The sequence below is a fragment of the Bufo bufo genome, chromosome 3, assembly GCF_905171765.1.
Source record: "Bufo bufo chromosome 3, aBufBuf1.1, whole genome shotgun sequence".
Classification (NCBI taxonomy): domain Eukaryota; kingdom Metazoa; phylum Chordata; class Amphibia; order Anura; family Bufonidae; genus Bufo; species Bufo bufo.
In genome coordinates, this window is record NC_053391.1 from 588,807,968 (window position 1) to 588,830,341 (window position 22,374).

At 44.8% G+C, this 22,374-nt stretch overlaps 1 protein-coding gene across 2 annotated transcripts in view; it reads right to left on the minus strand.

Annotated features, from left to right (window-relative positions):
* The window catches only part of ZNF385A (zinc finger protein 385A), a 233,078-nt gene that overhangs the window by 93,962 nt on the left and 116,742 nt on the right, over positions 1 to 22,374 (minus strand). Inside the window, exon 3 of one of the 2 annotated variants that reach the window (XM_040425855.1) lies at positions 19,672 to 19,814. In XM_040425855.1, coding sequence (XP_040281789.1) covers positions 19,672 to 19,814 — 143 coding nt within the window. Of the gene's footprint in view, positions 1 to 1,361; positions 1,496 to 19,671; positions 19,815 to 22,374 lie in introns of those variants that run through there. The other variant, XM_040425856.1, reaches the window with a different exon arrangement.

Genomic DNA, 22,374 nt, shown 5'->3' on the forward strand with positions numbered 1-22,374 from the left:
AGCAATTCGTGACAAATTAATTCATAACGAATCGAATTTCTTATCAAACTTCGGCAAAGCTTACAATATGAATTTTTCAAAACTTCTCTAGCAGGCATAGTTTCATTCAGAAATATTCTATATTATGACACGCAGTACAATCTACTTACAGAGCTGACTGCAGGGTATCATGATGAGTTTACCTGCAGATCTATGTCGAAGCAAAGATTACAGAATGAATTGGTCAGATTTCAAACTCACAGATAGGTTGGAGAAAGGGTTACATATCAGAATCCGGTAACATATACAAATACATACTAGCTACCTAAGACGGTTCAGCACAGCGTGGTCGAGGATGCTGAAGGCTGCACATGATGAGCACATGTAGCAGATACAGACAATGGGCTGCACAGATTCCAAATTTAGAATGAGTAAAGTTGCAATAAATTGTAGTAAACATATTGTCCCAATGTATTAAAGAATTGCGAGCAGGAGTGAGATGGAAGGAAAAGTGGAGGCAGAGACTGTAAAAAGGCAGCAGAAGGTAAAAAGAGAAAGAGAGGCGTAGTGAACAGATGGAGGGATGGAGGGAAGGAAGGCATAGCATAGACACAGAGGGGAGCTCAAGGAGCCATGCTGGAGCAGAGAGGCTACAATGTATTCTCCTTACCCTTCCTGAATGGATCCCTGCATCCCCCAGCCTGTGCAAGCAAAGAGCAGCAGCCTTCTGTCACAAGCGAAGTGCATCCCGAGAGCAGAAGCCACCCCTTCACTGCCATGGAGCTCTGCACTCTGTGTGCCCTTTCCAAACTCATAAATAATCTGGTTCAGACCACAACCTAATTAACAGCTCCATTGCTCATCATCCTGACATCAAGCTGATGATCATTTTTTAACCCCTTCCCCTCCAGCGTGCGCCACAATTAACTTCGACTTGAAAAATGCACAAAGAAAAGATCTAGTTCTAAAAAGTGAGCAAGAATGAACTCCCCTCATGATATAGATCTGCCAGGACATTTCACCCTATTGAAGATGTCACCTAGACATGCTATTAGTAAAAGGGCACGTCTTCCAAGTTCATCGTTTCTTAGTTTGGTCCACAAGTTGACCAAACAATCCTATGGAATCAACTTGCAAAGTATTGAGAACAATGGGCACTTGGCGTTGCCCGGGCACACCTCAGAACATCGTAAACCCCAAAGGCCAGTCCGTATGATTAGGTTATATCCCCTTCCCATGCCAAGTACAAACTGGTACCATTGCCCTCAACTCCAGCATACTCAGTGTGGCAGTTCAGCATAAAAAACTCCTGCTCTTCTCATTCTAGATCAGCTTCCAGAACCCAGGCCAGATGCAAAGATTACAAATGACTGTGCACCTACCGCAGTAGTGACCAGAGCTGCGCTGAAGGGTTAACCATGGTGACAGTACGGATACAGGACATCACTTTCCAGACGACGGCTGCCAAACGACACATATTAGGGTCCCCACAAAGAGCTGGTTCACACATGACATGAAGGACTAACAGCTAGAAGTTTTCAGCAGGTGACAGGACAGGATAGGGTTACGCTCAAGGAGATCCCCCCTCTAGAAGCAGGATTTAGGGAGGGGAGAGCTGGGATTTACCTCCAATAAGATCTTGAGGAGTGGTTAAGAACTTCTTATGTTAACTCAGGCATGAGCCGAGTCCTCTGTACTCCACACATACATTTAGTAGAAAAACGTGATTACTGATAATGTGAAAGATAAAAGCAGGCTAATTATAACCGGTAGAGGCGGACTATCCATCAGAGCTGCCAGCCATCCAGAAATTCAGAGACAGTCTGTAAAAATAGGGCAATTTTCTAGAGTGTCTGTAAAAAAATAAAAAATAAAATAGATGTGCCTGTGATTTTTGTGAGGCTGGTGGTACTTAAACTGGTGATTGTCATTGTAATCTTCATCATTGTGTTGCTCACACTAAAGGCTCTAATGCAGGGGTACACAACCTGCGGCCCGGGTGCTACATGCGGCCCCCAATACCATTTTGTGTGCCCCCCAAACATCTAGTAACAGACAGGTTTGTCTATGTCTATCTTTCATGTATTCTCTCATTACATGGGAGTCCTGGACCTGTAACTATACATTAATGGTATATACTAGTGTTGATCGAGCACCATAGTGCTCGGGTGCTCAGGCTGAACACATCGGGATGCTCGGGTGCTCTACCGAGCACCTGATCACAATGGAAGTCAATGGGAGAACCCGAGCATTAAACCAGGCACCCCCTGCTCTTTAGAGGGGAGGGTGTCTGGTTCATAGGAAAAGGTCAGAAATTGATGGAAACACCACCGAAATGGTTCGGGAACAGCATGGGGACGATGTCTGGATGCATCTTGGACTCCCAGGTCGCTGCTGGGAACGATGTTGTCCGAGTAGTACGCCACTTTTACAGACCGACAATAATATGCACCAAACTGAAGATAAAAATCGATTTTAGAGAAAAAATTGTTAGGAAACATTCTTTCCTGTATATTTACTTGTATATAAAGTGCAAGTGCTGCCAAAAATTACAAGGAAGAGGCACTCTGATACAACCTGTATATCACATAAAGGAGGGCCTCATTCACATTGTGGTACAATTGTTCAGGTAGTGGGAATCCTACACTCATAAAGCCTATGCACTAAGTGAAAGACTGCCAAAAATTACAAGGAACCGGCACTCCAATACACCCTTTGTTATAAATAAAGGCGGGCATCATACACAGCCTTGAAAAATTATGATTGATGGCCTGCTGGTGACCCTCAAAAACATTTGGAGCAAGGACCTGGTGATCTGACTATCTAAAACATTAGGCGAGGGCCTGCTGCCGCTTTGGTGACTCTAGATAACCTGGAGCTAGGGCTGAAACGATTACTCAAATTAATCGATTAACAACACTAAAAAATCCTCGAATCGATCGAATTGATGATTCGTTTGTGCCTTCTGACCACAGAGTGTGAGTGAAGAGCTTGCTATTACTCACGCTCTGTGGCCACCCACCTGCTTGCACAACGCTGCTTTGGATCCTGACGTACACACATCATCAGGACATTTTAGTTCACTGGCGCTGCAGCTGGGCACTGATGGCTAAGAGGAGGAGTGGGGGAACTGATGGCAGTGGGGGGAGCTGGTGACATTGGGGGAGGAGCTTATGGCAGGGGAGGGGGAGCAACTGATGACATGGGGGATCTGGTGGCATTGGAGGGGGAACTGATGGCACTGGGTGGGAGAGAGATGAAGGCATTGGAGGAGTGGAGCTGACGGGACTGGGGTGGGGTAGAGCTAAAGGCACTGGAGTGGGGTAGAGCTGAAGGCACTGGGGTGGGGGAGAGCTGAAAGCACTGGGGTGGGGGAGAGCTGAAAGCACTGGGGTGGGGGAGAGCTGAAAGCACTGGGGTGGGGGAGAGCTGAAGGCACTGGGGTGGGGGACACTGGGGTGGGGGAAATCTGATGGCACTGGGGTGGGGGAGAGCTGATGGCACAGGTGTGGGGGAGTGCTGAAGGCACTGGGGGAACGGATCTGATGGCACTGGGGGGAACTGATGCAATTGGGCTGATCACACAGGGGGGAGCGAAGGGTGTTGGGACTAATGGCAGGGGATCTGATGAGTTTTTATAATTGAAAACAGTCTATTAATTAATTTTTTCTTATTAGAGTACTTGATTAATCGTAAAAATAATCGGTAGAATACTCGATTACCAAAATAATCATTTACTGCAGCCCTACCTGGGGCCGATCGCACGTCCCCGTGACGGCGACGATCCTTTTGGATGTCTGCCCTATCAACTTTCGATGTTATTTTCTGCCCAAACAATGTAGACCATGGGTAACGGGGGAATCATGGTTCAATTCCGGAGAGGGAGCCTGAGAAACAGCTACGGCTACCACATACAAGCAAGGCAGCATGCGTGCAAATTACCTATTAGGTATAATTAGGTGAGGGCCTGCAGGTGATCTGAACCTGTAAAAGATTTTAGGTGCAGGCCTGCAGATGAGCTGACCCTGTAAAAGATTTTAGGTGCAGGCCTGCTGGTGAGCTGACCCTTTAAAAGGTTGTAGGTGAGGGCCTGCAGGTGAGCTGACCCTCTAAAACATTATATGCGAGTGTCTTCAGGTGAGCTGACCCTGTAAAAGATTTGAGGGGCAGGCCTGCTGGTGAGCTGACCCTGTGAAAGATTTGAGGTGTGGGCCTGCTGGTGAGCTGACCCTGTAAAAGATTTTAGGTGCGGGCCTGCTGGTGAGCTGACCCTTTAAAAGGTTGTAGGTGAGGGCCTGCAGGTGAGCTGACCCTCTAAAACATTATATGCGAGGGCCTTCAGGTGAGCTGACCCTGTAAAAGATTTTAGGTGCAGGCCTGCTGGTGAGCTGACCCTCTAAAAGGTTGTAGGTGAGGGCCTGCAGGTGAGCTGACCCTCTAAAACATTATATGTGAGGGTCTTCAGGTGAGCTGACCCTGTAAAAGATTTGAGGTGCAGGCCTGCTGGTGAGCTGACCCTGTAAAAGATTTGAGGTGCAGGCCTGCTGGTGAGCTAACCCTGTAAAAGATTTTAGGTGCGGGCCTGCTGGTGAGCTGACCCTTTAAAAGGTTGTAGGTGAGGGTCTTCAGGTGAGCTGACCCTGTAAAAGATTTGAGGTGCAGGCCTGCTGGTGAGCTGACCCTGTAAAAGATTTGAGGTGCGGGCCTGCTGGTGAGCTGACCCTTTAAAAGGTTGTAGGTGAGGGTCTTCAGGTGAGCTGACCCTGTAAAAGATATGAGGTGCAGGCCTGCTGGTGAGCTGACCCTGTAAAAGATTTGAGGTGTGGGCCTGCTGGTGAGCTGACCCTGTAAAAATTTTTAGGTGCGGGCCTGCTGGTGAACTGACCCTTTAAAAGGTTGTAGGTGAGGGCCTTTAGGTGAGCTGACCCTCTAAAACATTATATGCGAGAGCCTTTAGGTGAGCTGACCCTGTAAAATATTGTAGGTGCAGGCCTGCTGGTGATCTGACCCTGTAAAACATTATATGCGAGGGCCTGTAGGTGAGCTGACCCTGTAAAATATTATATGCAAGGGTCTGAAAATAGAATGAAAATAATAATAGTAATAATGATAGACAAGACTGCCAGCAAGAGGTAAAAATAAGCCTTCACAGGCGAAACGGCGTTGGGCAGGGTTTGACCGAGGGGCCGACACGCAGCATCTGGTAATACACTTTTATTCTCTTTTGTCAGTTTACTTTTGACTGACAGCTTGTGGATCCTTGTACCTAGTTTCTTTGAAACAGGTTTACTTAATCTCGTTTTTTTTTGCTTCTTGTTGGCAGTCTTGTCTATCATTATTACTATTATTATTTTCACTTTATTTTAAGCCTGAATTTTTACTGTGGCCGACCCCTCGGCCCTCCCCTGGGTCCATCAGTCCTTTACTGTCTGTTCTTATCTGCTGCTTACTCTAGTATTTAATTATGCTGTTCTTTATGTATGATATCATTCTTTAATAAAAAAAACATTTTGCTTAGATATTTCCTTGTGTACCACAGTCTACTGTTGCAGATATTTTTTATAATATCATCTTCAATAAAGTACATATTTTGCAAAATATCTATCTATGTGTCCAACGTCTGTTTGGTTTAGTGACTATGTATTTTGTCCTCCCGATATTATTACACATGTATATAATTGCCCGGCTTTTCTAATAGGTGTGTTGCTATTTGCCAGTTTAATGTTAATGGGGTCGGTGGGCATTCAGGCAGTGTCCGGCAATGCTGGATCTCTGAACTCGAGTGTGAAACTAGCCTAATAGGTCAGAGAATAACATTTTTGGTGGGAGTGCTTCTTTAAAGTCTAAGTGCAGGGAATGAGAATAAAGAAAAAGTACAGCACGTGACAAATTCGGTTCAGGTTAGTAATTTATTGTATTAGAACTATAGCGTTTAGTAATATGTAGTGGTGTAACTGTAAGATGGTACAGATTCTGCAGCTGAACCCTTGTCCTTAAAGGGGTTGTCTGGGATCAAAGTTTTTCTTTTTCTTTTAAGTGTACTCATAGTTAACAGGTGATTCTAGGTCCCCCCCATATATTTTAAGGTATTTTCGCCATTTCTACACGGCTCTGACGGTCCCCCACCCACTGTTTACATCTCTGTTTATTTTTGTCTAACTTCCTGCCGCTCTGCACTGTGGGTCCAAGCGCAGCGCAGCGCAGAATCACGTGCTTTCAGACGACTCTCCTCTCCGCCATGACTCTGCCCCCTAATTGTTATTCCGCCTCCTGCCGCACATCGCCATGTCCTCCATGCATCCGCCCCCCTTGAATCATATTCAGCCTCCTGCCGCATATTTTTTTCCCCCCCCTTAGTAACGCCCCTAAACTCCTCCTGGCTCAGTCCTCAGAGTATTGCTTCTATCTCCAGCCTGCCACCCCATTTGCCTGCATTGGAGGCGTTTACTATGCTAATTAGCATAGTTCCCTTGCCTCCTTCATTGTGAACAACACGCCCTGCCCGGTGACGTCACTGGACCGGAGGGGCGTGGCTTAGTGCGATCTGTTGCTGAGCGCTCTGCATAATGCCTGCGGCTGATGGTGACGTCACCGGGCTCCCTGCGAAGCGGAAGAAGCGGCTTCGCTCTGCAGAAGGGACCCGGTACGTCATTGAATGTGAGAAAAGACTCACTTCCAGCTGAGAATTTGTGTAATGAATACGGGGCACCAGAAAAGTATGGGAAAGGTAGGACAGTCATGTAGGAGATATTTATGTCCTTGTTAAACAATTAAACTAAAGTCCCCAATCCCGGACAACCCCTTTAAGGAGTCTAAAAGGACCCTCTGCCACATAAGAGGAAATCGGTGCTATAAGTGGACAGTGCCTTTAATATCATTAGAATTGCATGACAATGGTGCAATGCCTTGTAGAAAGCATCCATCCTATGCAAATACCAGAATTTTGCTTTTGCACAATAATATATATCATTTAGATGTATTTGCTATCTGTCTGTTTGTGTCCATCCATCTATCTAATGTCTGTATGTCGTCTATTTGTATTGATCTCATATTTGATTAGATAGACTGCAGAAACTCAGGGTACAGTGCATCAGACAATACACCTAAAATAAAGTGCCAGTTTTCTCTATATCCCTTGATGGTTTTTATAGATCGCAATAGTGACATCTACAGGATGAAGGTAGGTACTGTTTTCCATTAATCGCCAAGGCCTTTTTTCCACTAGCATATTTTTCACCAGCATCAGTTTTTTTCTCTGCCTAAGGGTCCATTCACACGTCCGTTTTTTCTTTCCTGATCTGTTCCGTTTTTTCTGGAACAGATCTGGACCAGATCTGGACCCATTCATTTTCAATGGGTCCTGGAAAAAAACGGACAGCACAATGTGTGCTGTCCGTTTCCGTTGTTCCGTTCCGCATGTCCGTTTAAATATAAAACATGTCCTATTCTTTTCCTGAAAAATCGGATCCTGGTACAATACAAAGTCAATGGATCCGCAAAAAACGGAAGACATACGGATTCATTCCGTATGTCATCCGTTTTATAAGGAATCCGTTCCTGGAAATTACATTTTAATTTTTTTTTTATTATTATTTTTTTTTCAAGAAATCCAAACAACTTTATTTGCTCATTGAAATTTATACATGCTAACGTTTTTTGCGGATCCGCAAAAACGGATTACATACGGATGACATATGGAAACATTTTCAGGAACAACGGATCCGCAAAAAACTGACAGAAAATCGGATTATAGAAAAATACTGACGTGTGAATGTAGCCTAAGGGCTCTTTCACACTTGCGTTGTTCTTTTCCGGCATAGAGTTCCGTCGTCGGGGCTCTATGCCGGAAGAATCCTGATCAGTTTTATCCTAATGCATTCTGAATGGAGAGAAATCCGTTCAGGATGCATCAGGATGTCTTCAGTTCAGGACCGGAACGTTTTTTGGCCGGAGAAAATACCGCAGCATGCTGCGCTTTTTGCTCCGGCCAAAAATCCTGAACACTTGCCGCAAGGCCGGATCCGGAATTAATGCCCATTGAAAGGCATTAATCCGGATCCGGCCTTAAGCTAAACGTCGTTTCGGCGCATTACCGGATCCGACGTTTAGCTTTTTCTGAATGGTTACCATGGCTGCCAGGACACTAAAGTCCTGTTTGCCATGGTAAAGTGTAGTGGGGAGCAGTATACTTACCGTCCGTGCGGCTCCCGGGGCGCTTCAGAATGACGTCAGGGCGCCCCACGCGCTTGGGTGACGTGATCGCATGGATCATGTCATCCATGTGCATGGGGCGCTCTGACGTCATTCTGGAGCGCCCTGGTAGCCGCACGGACAGTAAGTATACTGCTCCCCCGCTCCCCGCTCCTACTATGGCAACCAGGACTTTAATAGCGTCCTGGGTGCCATAGCAACACTGAACGCATTTTGAAGACGGATCCGTCTTCAAATGCTTTCAGTTCACTTGCGGTGTTACGGATCCGGCGGGCACCTCCGGCAAATGGAGTACACAACGGATCCGGACAACGCAAGTGTGAAAGAGGCCTAATATGGAACTAATGTTAATCTAAGAAGCAATTCACATGAGTGAGCACTATTTTATCCTTGCTGCAAATTTTAGTTTAGCTCCTGTCTATTTGAATACTTCTATTCCATGGCTACAATTAGGGATGAGCGAATCGACTTTGGATGAAACATCTGAAGTCGATTCGCTTAAAACTTTGTTTCAATACTGTACGGAGCAAGCGCTTCATACAGTATTAGAATGTGTTGGCTCCGATGAGCTGAAGTTATTACTTCGCAAAGTCTCGCGAGACTTCGTGTAATAACTTCATAAATTGATTTCTACTGTAATAAACCATTTCCTGAACTCGGGTTCAGTTCCAAGGTACCACTTGGAACCAAACCCGAGTTCTGGAAATGTTTTTTAACAGTAGAAATCAATTTATGAAGTAATAACCGGCTCATCTAATACTGTACGAAGCGCTCGTTCCGTACAGTATTGAAACAAAGTTTTATGCGATGTTTCATCCGAAGTCGATTCGCTCATCCCTAGCTACAATCTCATACCTCCCAACTTTTGAAAAGACGGAAGAGGGAGTGCGGCATGCAAGGGCGCTGTGGCAATTTTTTTGCCGCATTTGGCCTCACCTCTAACTCCACCCAAAACATAACTAACATAACACCTAATCCCACCCAGTCCCCTAAATGCCCCCACATAGTAACTATTCCCCTTTTATGCCACCACACAGTAGTAATGCCAGCATTGTGTCCCCTTCACAGTAGTTATGACCAGATATGTTCCCCCTCATAGTAGTTATGCCCAGTTATGTGCCCCCTGACAGTCATATGCCAAGCTGTGCCCCCAGTAATATGCCCAGCTGTGCCCCCAATTATATGCCCTGTTATGTACCCCCTCACAGAATGTTAAAAAAAATAAACTCCACATACTCACCTTGTTCCTAGCAGCAGCAGCAGCAGGACATCGGCTGCTCTGGTCTGTGGAGGACGAGGAGCCGAGGCTGACTGCTGGGCCGGCCCCGCCCCCAGCACAGACCAGAGGTGTGGAGAGCCGGCAAGGGGTAGGAATGATGGAGCAGGGAGCCGATGCCAGCGACGGCTCTCTGCTTCATCATTACAGGCAGCTATCTCTGCTTCCTATAGAAGCAGGGACAGCTACAAGAAAGTGGAACTATACCTCAACCATAACAGGACAGCGGGACAGCCACTGAAATCCTGGACTGTCCCGTCGGATCCGGGACGGTTGGTAGATATGCAATCTATATAGCATGTAAGCGCACCAGCTCTGTATATCCTAGATTTTCTTGCCAATGAGTTCTATTTAGGAACATTAGTATTGATTGCTCATCCAGACAGCTGTAGTGTTTTGTAGTCCGTGAATTGCGGATCCGCAAAACACGGATACTGGTCGTGTGCTTCCGCATTTCCGCAACGGAACAGCGGATGTGGACAGCACGCGGTGTGCTGTCCGCATCTTTTGCGGCCCAATTGAAATGAATGGGTCCGCACCCGTTCCGCAATATTGTGGAACGGATGTGGACTCATTTATGGGGTCGTCTGAATGAGCCCTTATTCGTAGGAATTAGAAACATGAACAGGGTAGTCTTTTTTTTATCCAAAGGACCTGTCACCTCTCCTGACATAATTCTGGAGCATCTATTCTTGTGACTCTATGATGTGCCATTCCTTTATTATTCCTGTTAGAAATTATAAATGACTTGCTGGATGTTTTTGAATGAAGGTCCATCGGGGTGTTAGCAGTTAGGGGTCTGTCTGAAACCAGCAGTATTAATTGGATAGTGCCAGAACGTACAGGGACATATCGCAAACTGGCAACACCCATCTGGACCCTCATTGTAAACTTCTATTAATCCTTTTATAACTTCTAGCAGTAATAACAGAGGGATGGCACAACATAGAGTCATACAAATAGATGCTCCAGAATTGTTATTACATGGAGAATGCAAATAGTTACTAAAACAGACATGTCAGGAGAGGTGACAGGTCTTCTTTAAGAGATGTATAGTAGAGTTGATAGTAATAACTTATCACAAGCCATGTGCAAAGATTTTTTTAGGTGGAATATATCATGTATATGTCTCAGACGATAAGCCTCCAGACCTATATCAGCTCAATATAGATTGCTAGGCTTCAATGAGCGGACTACAGATCCTTAGATACATTATTTCTCTTTTAATAAGCATTTGAAGAATGGCTGTATAAGGATGGTACAGACTGACCTATAGAAGGCAGAATCCATCAATAATATAGTGGCAGCATGCAGGATTCAAGCTCTGGTCCCTGGTGAAATGTCTGGTTTGAGAGGCAATTTGTTGTATATAAAGGAGTTTGAAACAGACAGGATCAATTGTATGATTCAGCAGCCTTCTGAAAGTCATCCAGAAGTTATGAAGTAAGATATGTGCATCATCTGCTGGTGGGAGTGTGTGCTGGATACAGAGTACCACTGTATCGTGTTTGCTTCTACAATTTAGTGAAGGCCAAAAAAAAAAAAAAAGTTTTGGTTTGGGAAGTTTAGTGAAATGCCTCCAAAAGACCACCTCTGTGAGAAGACCACCCCCTTATCCAGATCAGATGTCCTGTGATTGACTTTAAGCTCCACTCAATATTATATTAATTATTAACGCTGGTCATCTTCTTTGAGAAGACCAGCTGTGCAAGCCCGATGTTTAGGACAATTTTGGTTGGTTGTCCCAAAGAGGTTTCACTGTAGATTGTATATTATCTACTCACCCCAAAAAGAATAACTATGAAGATGCATTTGGGTGGGTTCGCATCAGCGTTAATAATTCCGTTATAGTGTTCTGTTATAACAGGGTTATAATGGAATATAAAGGAATTTTAGGACAGAATGCAAAATGGAAACCTTTAAGAGACATTTTGTTTTCCACTGTCCCAATACATTTCTATGGCCACAAATAACGGTTCAGTTTTTTTCCGGTTTTGAATGACGGAAATAAAAAGTCCTGTTGACAGGACTTTTTCTTTCCGTCATGCATAACGGATAAAAACAGAACCGTTATTTGTGCCCTGTGGGGATTCACTCTGGTAGTTAGGATTAGCGGGTGCAGCACAGAGGCAAAGTACAAGTTCTTGGTTCAAAACAGCAGTGTTTATTCACACGTGAAAACAAAACAAAAGCACAAGTTGCTTGATGATCGTTCCCACACATGAAACGTTAATATACAAAACAGTCACCTTTTCTCCTGGGTGTTACTTCACACCCAGTTGGAAGCTTTGTTAAGTCCACAGGCAGGCATTAGGCGGCCTGTTCGCCCTCACAGGGGTCTGAGCCCTCCAGCCCGACTCAAGCTACGGATCCCAACACAGCCCTCAGATCACAGCACACAGACTTCCTAAGCTCCACTGTCAGATGGAGGTAATCCTCCCCACCTGGCAGTGCTGGCTGGTTTTTATGCCTGGCAAAACCCGGCCTGGAACATGGGGAGTAGTCACCCACCCAGCACTTTGACTACTCCCAGTAAGAGCCGTCCCGGACCAGCTATTACAGCCATACTAAGTATCAAGGTGTCAAACAGCAACTGCTGCTGACACATAAAAACCGGCTCTTACTCCACCGAGGCCAGGAACCTCGGTGACACGTACCTATCATCCACGATGATTCCTTGTACCTTCTTACAGCCCATAGAAATGTATTAGGATGGAGCAAAATGGAATGCCTCTCAATGTCTCTCACTGTGGCATTGTTTCGATAAGCTTCTGCAATATCACAAGATTTATTTCCATCCAGTGTTGCATTAATTTTTCACCAAGATCTTGCATTGATGATGGTAGAGTCTGACTGCTGCGCAAAGCCTTCTCCAGCACATCCCAAAGATTCTCAATGGGGTTAATGTCTGGACTCTGTGGTGGCCAATCCAAGTGTGAAAATGATGTCTCATGCTTCCTAAACCACTCTTTCACAATTTGAGCCCGATGAATCTTGGCATTGTCATCTTGGAATATGCCCGTGCCATCAGGGAAGAAAAAATCCATTGATGGAATAACCTGGTCATTCAGTATGTTCAGGTAGTCAGCTGACATCATTCTTGGAGCACATACTGTTGCTGAACCTAGACCTGACCAACTGCAGCAACCCCAGATCATAGCACTGCCCCCACAGTGTCACGAGGGTGTCAAGAACCACGCCTGACTCCGTTATACCCGGGGTCAGGAAGTCGCAGCGGTTGGCTGCGCGCTCTATGTAAGATAGGGCTGTTTCCTTATGGTAGCTTTCTGGGTTTGCTTTGCTACCCTTTTTGGCTCACTCAGGGTTCCGTAGCTCCTTCTCCTCAGCTGTTCCTTGTCCAGCACTCCCAACCTCCTTATATTCCCCTCTCACACTTCTCTGGTTGCCAGATATAGAGCTTCCTGCCTGGACTTCTATTCTTACCTACTGGAGCTGTGTTGCTGCGTTCTTTGGTTGTTGATCCAGAACGTTTCCCTCCGGATCCCTGTTGGACCTTTGTGGTCTGCTGTGGTCGCCCACCTGGGTTTATGTGTTTGTCTGTATTGTCTGTCCTCTCCCTGGTGTTTCCCTCTTAGTGTCAGTGGTGCGGACTAGCGATCCCACCGGCCCGTTCACTATCTAGGGCTTATTTTAGGGAAAGCCAGGGTTTAGGCACGTGATCGCCGCACGGGTGAGGAACCCGTCTAGGGACGTCAGGGCAGTCAGGTGCCAGCCGCAAGGTGAGTCAAGGGTCACCACCTTTCCCTCTCCCTTGGGCAGGGCTTTCCCTTTTCCCTCCCTTTGCGTGACGCCGGTCATTACACACAGGCTTGTACAGTAGGCACTAGGCATGATGGGTGCATCACTTCATCTGCCTCTCTTCTTACCCTGGAGGACTCATCAGACCACATGACCTTCTTCCATTGCTCCAGAGTCCAATCTTTATGCTCCCTAGCAAATGGAAGCCTTTTTTTCTGGTTTGCCTCACTGATTATTGGTTTTCTTACGGCTACACAGCTGTTCAGTCCCAATCCCTTGAGTTCCCACCGCATTGTGCATGTGGAAATGCTCTTACTTTCACTATTAAACATAGCCCTGAGTTCTACTGTTGTTTTTCTTTGATTTGATTTCACCAAACGTTTAAGTGATCGCCGATCGCGATCATTCAGGATTTTTTCTCCGCCACATTTCTTCCTCGAATAAGATGGGTCCCCACTATCCTTCCAGTTTTTAATAATGCGTCGGACAGTTCTTAACCCAATTTTAGTAGTTTCTGCAATCTCCTTAGATGTATTCTCTGCTTGATGCATGCCAATGATTGACCTTTCTCAAACAGACTAACATCTTTTCCACGACTACGAAATGTGTCTTTCGACATAGTTGTTTAAGAAATGAGAAGCATCTCATTGCACCAGTTGGGGTTAAATAACTTATTGCCAGCTGAAAGATAATCGCCCATGCAGTAATTATCCAATAGGAGGCTCATAACTATTTGCTTAGTTAAATCCAGGTGGCGACTTTTATTTTGGACAGGCAGTCTATATTCCACATTGCAGCATCAAGTGGCTGCCATCTCCATGACTCCAAGGCCAGAAACGTAGGCAGCTTTACTACGACTCTCAGTACATACATGTCAGCGGGTAGGTACACACTATTAATGTCAAAGTGGACTTAGAAAGTGGAGTGAGGTAATTTTACGGTAAAATGGCCCCTTTAATTGTATGGGGGTTATCGATCTGTGAAAATGGCTAATCCTATTTTTTTGGCCTATGCTCTCCACTAATCGTTTAAAAAATTGCCATGCGGATAGGCCCATTCAGGGTCATTCAGCAAAAGTGGTGCGGAGGAGAACTGGCTTAGTTTCCCATAGCAACCAATCAGATTGATCCTTTCATTTTTCAAAGGAGCCAGAAAAATGAAAGGTGGAATCTGATTGGTTGCTATTGGCAACTAAGGCAGTTTTCCTCTGTTCCACTTTTAATAAATCTCCTCCATTGTCTTTAATTGTTCTGAAAATGGTTGTGTGAAAGTACCCCTAGTATACTGTAGGAGACAGGGGCATAACTATAGGGGAAGCAGGGGAAGCGGCTGCTTTGGGGCCCTGTCCAGGAGAAGGACTAAAAGATTTGGTCAGGGCCCCCTCAACAGTATTACACAATGAAATTATATACAGTACCAGTAGAGACAGTGTAGAAAACGGATGGAAAAGCTGCCGGCCTGGTCTGAGAGAGCGATCTTTACTAGCCACAGGAATGGGGACAGCATGAAAGGAAGGGGTCGCTAAAAAATTACTGGGGGAGGGGGCCCATTCAAAAATTTGCTGTGGAGCCCAGTCATTTCTAGCTACGCCACTGGTAGGAGAATAGTCATCATTGTAACATTATGTACTTCTATCTGTGTATATTTCTTATACTGACTGAGGTGGATCAGGACAGCACAGCTCTGGTGGTATGGCAGCACAGGCTTCAGCTGTGGCCTAGTTGGGGACAGCATGGGACCTCTGTAATGGCACCATTCAGGTGAATGGAGCTTTGGGAGCACGTACAGCTCCATGACTCTGGCCAAAAGGTGAATCTTTAGCTTTTGCCTGGAGCGATCCTTTAATGATTCCATTGGTGTATTATAAAGAACCATTTTACATATCGTGTAATAATATAACCTACAATGAAAGAGGCCACAGAGAATTCTACTATAAACACCTACAAACCTTTATTAAAAAACTGCTTAGTAAAACATACAAACCAGGAGATAAACTCATAGACACAGATTAAGACACCGCTAGGCCCGGTAAAATATAACATAGCATACAGTATAATGGAAGACTTCATAATGGGGAGAACACTTCACCAAATATATATTCTTATTGCTCCATAACATATATATATATATAAATCATAATAGTGACCAAGATGGCCGCCTTCTCAACACATGACCTTCTGGGAATTTACTGTATAGCTGTTCATAGTACATTTCTATTTGCTTCTCATGGTTGAAATAATCACATTTCCATAATTGTTCCTGCAGCTCTAATTTTAAAGCTTTCTTGTGACAAAATTCTATCACATTCTAAGATATAAATAAGTAAAATCTTCTGACCGGGCTGTCATCAAAGTAACATTACTGTATAATGACAATATATGTGGTTTACTAAACCTATACTGAATAACTGCCTATTGTGGGGCTCTTACATGTACCACCAGTCATATGTCACAGATGTCACTATTAGGGCACATTTACAATGGCTTCAGTGCAAGAAATGGGCATAAAAAAAATCTATTTTTATTGATATTGATTCAATCTATTTTTATTACTTTTTAAAGGGGTTGTCCGGGTTCAGGGCTGAACCTGGATATCACCTCTTCTGTATTTCCTTACCATGTATGAGAGGAGCATCGGAGCATTTACTTGCTCTGATGCTCCCCTTTGCCTCGCTGCATTGTGCACTGGTACTCGCCTCTAAAACACTGCTAGGCGGAAATCTTCGCCTAGCATAGTGTTGTGAAGCCTGATATGTCACCTGGCTCACAACAAACAGTGAAGCAGCGAGGCAAAGGGGAGCATTGGAGCTAGGAACTGCTCCGATGCTCCTCTCATACACAGTAAGGGAATACAGACGACTTGATATCCGAGTTCAGCCATGAACCTGGCCAACACCTTTAACATTTTAAATAAAGAGATAAAGGTACATGAGCAATGCAGACCAGGAAAAATAAAAACAAAACAAAAAGAGCACAATATAAGAGACCTTGTGACACTGAGGAGGGCTTCAAAATGTTGCATAGTAATAAATAAAAGTCCAGGAGATAAACCCTGGAGCCCTCCGAGTGAAGGTGCAAAAGTGCACATTGAACATAAAAACAAGATAGAAGATACAAAAAGAACAAAAAATAACTGTGCAAGGAGTACTGTCAAGAAAACGTTATATAAAAGACTGGTTATCATGAAAAGATCTTTTGCTTAAGGCCTCATGCACACGAACGTTGTTTATTTCCGTGTCCGTTCCGTTTTTTTTTTGTGGATAGGATACGGACCCATTCATTTCAATGGGTCCGCAAAAAAACGCGGACTGCACACCGTGTGCTGTCCGCATCAGTATGTCTGTTCCGTTGCCCCGCAAAAAAAATAGTGCATGTCCTATTTTTTTATAGTTTGCGGACAAGGATAGGTATTATTACAATGGATCGCAAAAAAAAACGGATGCCATACGGAACATCATCCTTTTTTTTTTTGCGGATCCGCAATTTGCGGACCGCAAAACACATACAGTCATGTGCATGTAGCCTAAGAGGGAATGAATGAGCGTGTCCTCAATGTTGTGCTTAAGAGGGAGTGACCATGTCCTCGTTGTTTATTATAAGTTATCCATGGGCCCCATGTTTTTAGGAATTTGTGCCTAAGCTGGTCTACCCTTGCTCACCACTGGGCGATAATAGGGGGTTCTTTATCTCTCCATTTAAAAGAAATCAATAGCTTGACTGCTTGTATGTCCTCATGCACACGACCGTTGTTGTGGTCCGCATCTGAGCCGCATTTTTAGCGGCTCGGGTGCGGACCCATTCACTTCAATGGGGCCACAAAAGATGCGGACAGCACTCCGTGTGCTGTCTGCATCTGTTGCACCGTTCCGTGGCCCTGCAAAAAAATATAGCATGTCCTATTCTTGTCCGTTTTGCGGACAAGAATAGGCATTTCTACAATGGGACGCCCGTTCCGTTCCGCAAATTGCGGAAGGCACACGGGCGGTTGTCGTTTGCAGATCCGTGGTTTTGCGGACCGCAAAAAACGGCACGGTCGTGTGCATGAGGCCTATAACTCATGTTATCAGGCAGCCTTTAGCAGCCTCTTTTAACAGCTGATCAGCTGGGGTCCCGGGTGTCGGACCCTCGACGATCTGTTTTTAATGACCTATCCAGATGATAGGTCATTAATATTAATTAGTGGATAACCCCTTTAAGAGATAATACAAGTTCAGTTGGTGTAAATTATTACTACTGATATACTTTGAAGACACTTGCCTATGAAAATTTACTCATACCAGCCAAACCTAAGGCTAGGTCTACACGACGACATTTGTCGCGCGACAATAAGTCGCGCGACAGATAGGGCACAACTACACTGCAACATTTGTCGCGCGACATTTTGTTGCACCAATGTTGCGCGACAATTTTTATAATGGCAGTCTATGGTGTCGCACTGCAACATGCGATATGCTGCGACTGCGACGCGACAGTCGCAGAAAAATCCATCTCAAATGGATTTTCTGTGACTGTTGCGTTGCAGTCGCAGCATGTCGCATGTTGCAGTGCGACACCATAGACTGCCATTATAAAAATTGTCGCGCGACATTGGTGCAACAAAATGTTGCGCGACAAATGTTGCAGTGTAGTTGTGCCCTATCTGTCGCGCGACTTATTGTCGCGCGACAAATGTCGTCGTGTAGACCTAGCCTTAAGCACCCATCTGTAGGCAGCTGTTGTTTTAGGGTCCTTGCCGTCCATCAATATAGAGCAGAGTAGCATACTTTTTCCCATGAAGCATTGCCCGAAAAAAAAAAGTCTCCATGGACTGCTGGGTCTTCAATGGCAAACAGTAGTCCTGAGCAGTGTCTAGGGTATCTGATCCAGCCAGCCAGTACCCTACTGTGTGATGATGAGGATGGGTGTCTTGGTTTGGCTGGTAGGGGTTACTTTAATTTGCATATTTTTTCCCATTGAGCATTGCCTAAAAATGAAGGGGTGTTTTAGACGCCGGTCTTAATAAGGCCCTGCGCAGGTGGTAGATCCGCCGACGTTATGTAGAGGCACCGGCCTCTAACATAACTTCGGCGGATCCACCACCACTTCTAAACGCAAGACAGCTTCCTAGCTGTCTTACATTTAGACCATTTTCAATGCCTAAAACATAGAAAATGGTAAATAAGACGGGTCTGCCGGCCCGTCCCCATCCATGCCACTCCCACTTTTTTAGACCTGGCGTGAGCGGGGAAAAGTTGCAGATTGCGGCGCAAAGGACCTTTGCGCCATAATCTGCACCAGAAATACGCCTAATAAATCTCCATAAATCTCCTAAGTCTCCATAAGGTGCTATGTCTCTTCAATGAGAAACACTACCTAAGACAACTTCCTATTAGTAACACAGAAGAATGAGAACACTGTTTGGGAGCTCTATGGCTTTCGCAGCAGTAACATCATAGGTGATGATAACTAATAATAGCTTTTATAACATTCACTTCGTTTCAGCGTCTTGCATCAAAGTCCTCATTATCTATATGTGTCATTTGTAATGATAGTCCCTTTCATGAGCTTTAGCCTTCAGCTGAAATCAGGATCCACACCTTAATTTAATATCTAGCAGGAGCTTTAGTGGCAGAAAGGTAATAGTTGAAAATTATTATCCTTATTTCTTCTGTTAGAAAATGAGGAACGGAGGGTGAATCTAATTTGCACAAGAAAACCTGTAATTTCGGGAAGAATTTCAGAAGTTCAGTATAAAAACAAAATGAGCGTCTGATACTATTTTAATGCAGAGGAGGGTTTGACGTCAGAGTCTTCCTGCCCCAGATTATGAGGAGCCTCTAAAGGTATGACCACGTGGTGCGGTTGTGTTGTGGCCGTACTATTCAGTGGGTCTGTAATATTAATGGCTGCGTGGCACCTTCGATATCACACTGCCATTAACAATACAGACCCCCTGAACAATGTGGTCTCATCAGTTTAATTAGACCACACAACCGCTTTAATACGGATATGTCAAACAGAAGCCTAACATGGCCGATCATGGTGGAGTCTGGCAGCCCCTCATATGTCTCACCTAACCGAGATAACATTCCTACTTGGCCAAGTCAAATGTGAATGTTTTTTCTGCTTTCCTCATAGTGATGACCTATCCTCAGCTAATCGGTGGGGGTCCAACTCCGATCTGATGTTGAGTATACAGGTCATCAATATCGAGGGAAAACAGAAATTCCCATTAAATCAGGTAGCATAGCTGTCAAGCTATTACATGTGTATAGTCAGCTTTAACTAGAATTATACTGTACAGTTCATACTAGCGAGCAGGAAAGATGAAGACATTCCTCATAGCAACCAATCAGATTGTGTCTTTCATTTTCAAAACAGTCCATGGCAAATGAGAGCTACAATCTGATTATGATGAGGAATAGCTCCGCTCTGTCATCCCAAAAATGTTAAAAGACCAAAGCTTACCGTGCTGAATCTGGGGAAGAGACCCAAGGCAGGCTGAGGTTCCACAGGAAAGGAGAGGAATTGTTTCATATCCAGGTGACGCTGTACCATGGCTGGTGGAGGACGCAGCAGGGTGGGGAAGCTAGCGCCTCTGTTGATGCTCCCTGAAAAAAATAGGAGTTGTGTTTAATAAAGCATATTGTATGTGCACTGCAGAGATGAACAATGACTAGGAAGCCTGGCCTATTTACTCTAAAAAGTGTCTGCTAAGAGTTCTTTCACATTTGTGGCACAGCCTTCCGGTAGTCTGTTCTGGCATAGGATGCCTGTGCTGCACTATATAGACAAACAATGTTGGGGTACTTCTTTAAAGGGCTAGTAAAGAAAATGGCTGCTCCCTTCCACAAATAGTGCCACACCTGTTCATGGTGTCTGGTAAAGTACTGGAGAGGGTGTATATCTCCAGGAAAGCTGAGTGGTTTTAGCAAAGTATAGTGTGCTGAGGCAGTTTTCTTTAAAGTATTTTATGGGCATGGCTTTTTATGGAATGGTGGGTAGGTGTTGATAGAGGAACCTGCCATTCCCTCCCCCACTCCAGTACACCACTTTCCCCTAGCCTGGGGTAATCTCAGGTTTAGCTGCTGGGCTCATCACTGTGTGTATAAAGCCAGCCATAAGCCTGGAAACTGTATGATCTGTTGACTGTGTAAAGCGTAATCTCCTGTGTTAGGGCACATATTTTTTGTCAGTTCTGTTTTTTGCGGCCCGTATGAGGAAACATTCACTTCAATGGGGCCCCCCCAAAAAAACGGAAAAGTCTCCATGTACATTCCATGTCCGTATGTCTGTTCCACAAAAGAATAGAGCATGTCTTATTACGGACAAGGATAGGACTGTTTTATTATGGGCCGGCTGTTCTGTTCCGCAAAATTCAGAATGCACACAGCCGGTATTTGTGCTTTGCGGACCGCAAAACAACAATGGTCATGTGCATGAGCCCTTATGCTGAGCATAAGTGAGAAAAACCCACTGTTTAGTTAGCACCCAGATGGGCTTTTGTTGTTTATGTTTTAGTTTGGTGCTGTGGATTCACTAAAATGACTGTATAACTTGGATGGAAAATATAGGGTATTGGACTTTAAAACTTCTAAATCCTGTGAAATCTGCCGTCGCCGACCCCAGGGGTATATATATATACTGTATATATATATATATATACACACAATTATTTCATTGCCTTGCACTAAGGATGCTTAACTAGCCTGTATTTCAGGACCAATCAGTGCACAAGAACAGAAGAGGACCTGGCTCGGCTTCCACTGTCAGAAAAAGTAATTACATCAAGCTCCCCAATGTCCCAGATTCCGGCCATGTTATTAGAGGCTGACCTCGGTGGATTCAGTTTGTTTTAGAAAATGGACCGACGTCAATGTGGTTTTTGCAGAGCGTATGTGTTTTCTGCTCCCTCTCACTGTGTCTCAGATTCAGGTTGTTATTATCTCACTGGGGTGAATCTGATAATTATCCCGCTATTTATATGGCTTACAAAAGAACCATCTGATGATTTTATAGTTCACAGGATTTTTGGGTATATGCACCAGAGACAGGGGAGGTTTTCTGAGCTCAGAGCACATCATACAGTATGTACTGTAAAGTTTGTTCTCATTAAGATGAATCACAACCTGCGATAACTGCAGAATGCTTGAGAGGCCGCCAAAATGACGGAAGCTGCTCTCACCGAGCTTTGCATTTTCAATTGGAACGCTGTGCAGCTAGACGTTCTTTCTATACATGAAATGTATGGACTGCATAAAGCTGTGACTAATACTAACCACAGGCTACGGTTCTTGATGCACATCATCTGTGTTCACAGTGGGAACATCAGTATTAAAAGGAATTCCCTGAGCAAAATCATATTATTGTGTTATGCCTGGTGCAAAATTTGAGGAGGTGGTGCATGGCATCGGAAAGACATCTTGTGTCACACACCTTCCCCTCCTTGGGCCCTGGATCAGACATAGACCACTATATGAGTTTTGCCCAGAGTGTTGCTTCGAGCTGGTTGGAGATGCTGAGAATTCAACTTTTTTAAAATGACTTGCGGCAGGGAAATCCATGAGGCTGTTCCAATAGAGAACTATACTATCGCCTTCCAGCTGGACCCCATTGACTATAATGGGGTCCGGCAGAGATCTGGATGCTACCCGGAATATATGCCGATTACCGACTGGGCAAATAACGCTGCATGCAGTGGTTTTTGCCCGGCTGATTCTGAGACAGTGGGAGAAAGAAGCCTTAGGCTACATGCACACGACCGTATGTGTTTTGCGGTCCGCAAATTGTGGATCCGCAAAAAAAACGGATTACTTTCCGTATGGCATCCGTTTTTTTTTGCGGATCCGTTTTTTTTGCGGATCCATTGTAATAATGCCTATCCTTGTCCGCAAACTAGAAAAAAATAGGACATGCAATATTTTTTTTGCGGAGCAACGGAACGGACATACTGATGCGGACAGCACACGGTGTGCTGTCCGCGTTTTTTGCAGACCCATTAAAATGAATGGGTCCGCACCCTATCCGCAAAAAAAACGGAATGGACATGGAAACAAAATACGGTCGTGTGCATGAGGCCTCACTCAGGTTTTTCCAATACTTAGATATTGATGGCCTATCCTCAGAATAGATCATCAGTTATCCGATTGGTAGGGGATCCAACACCCTGCA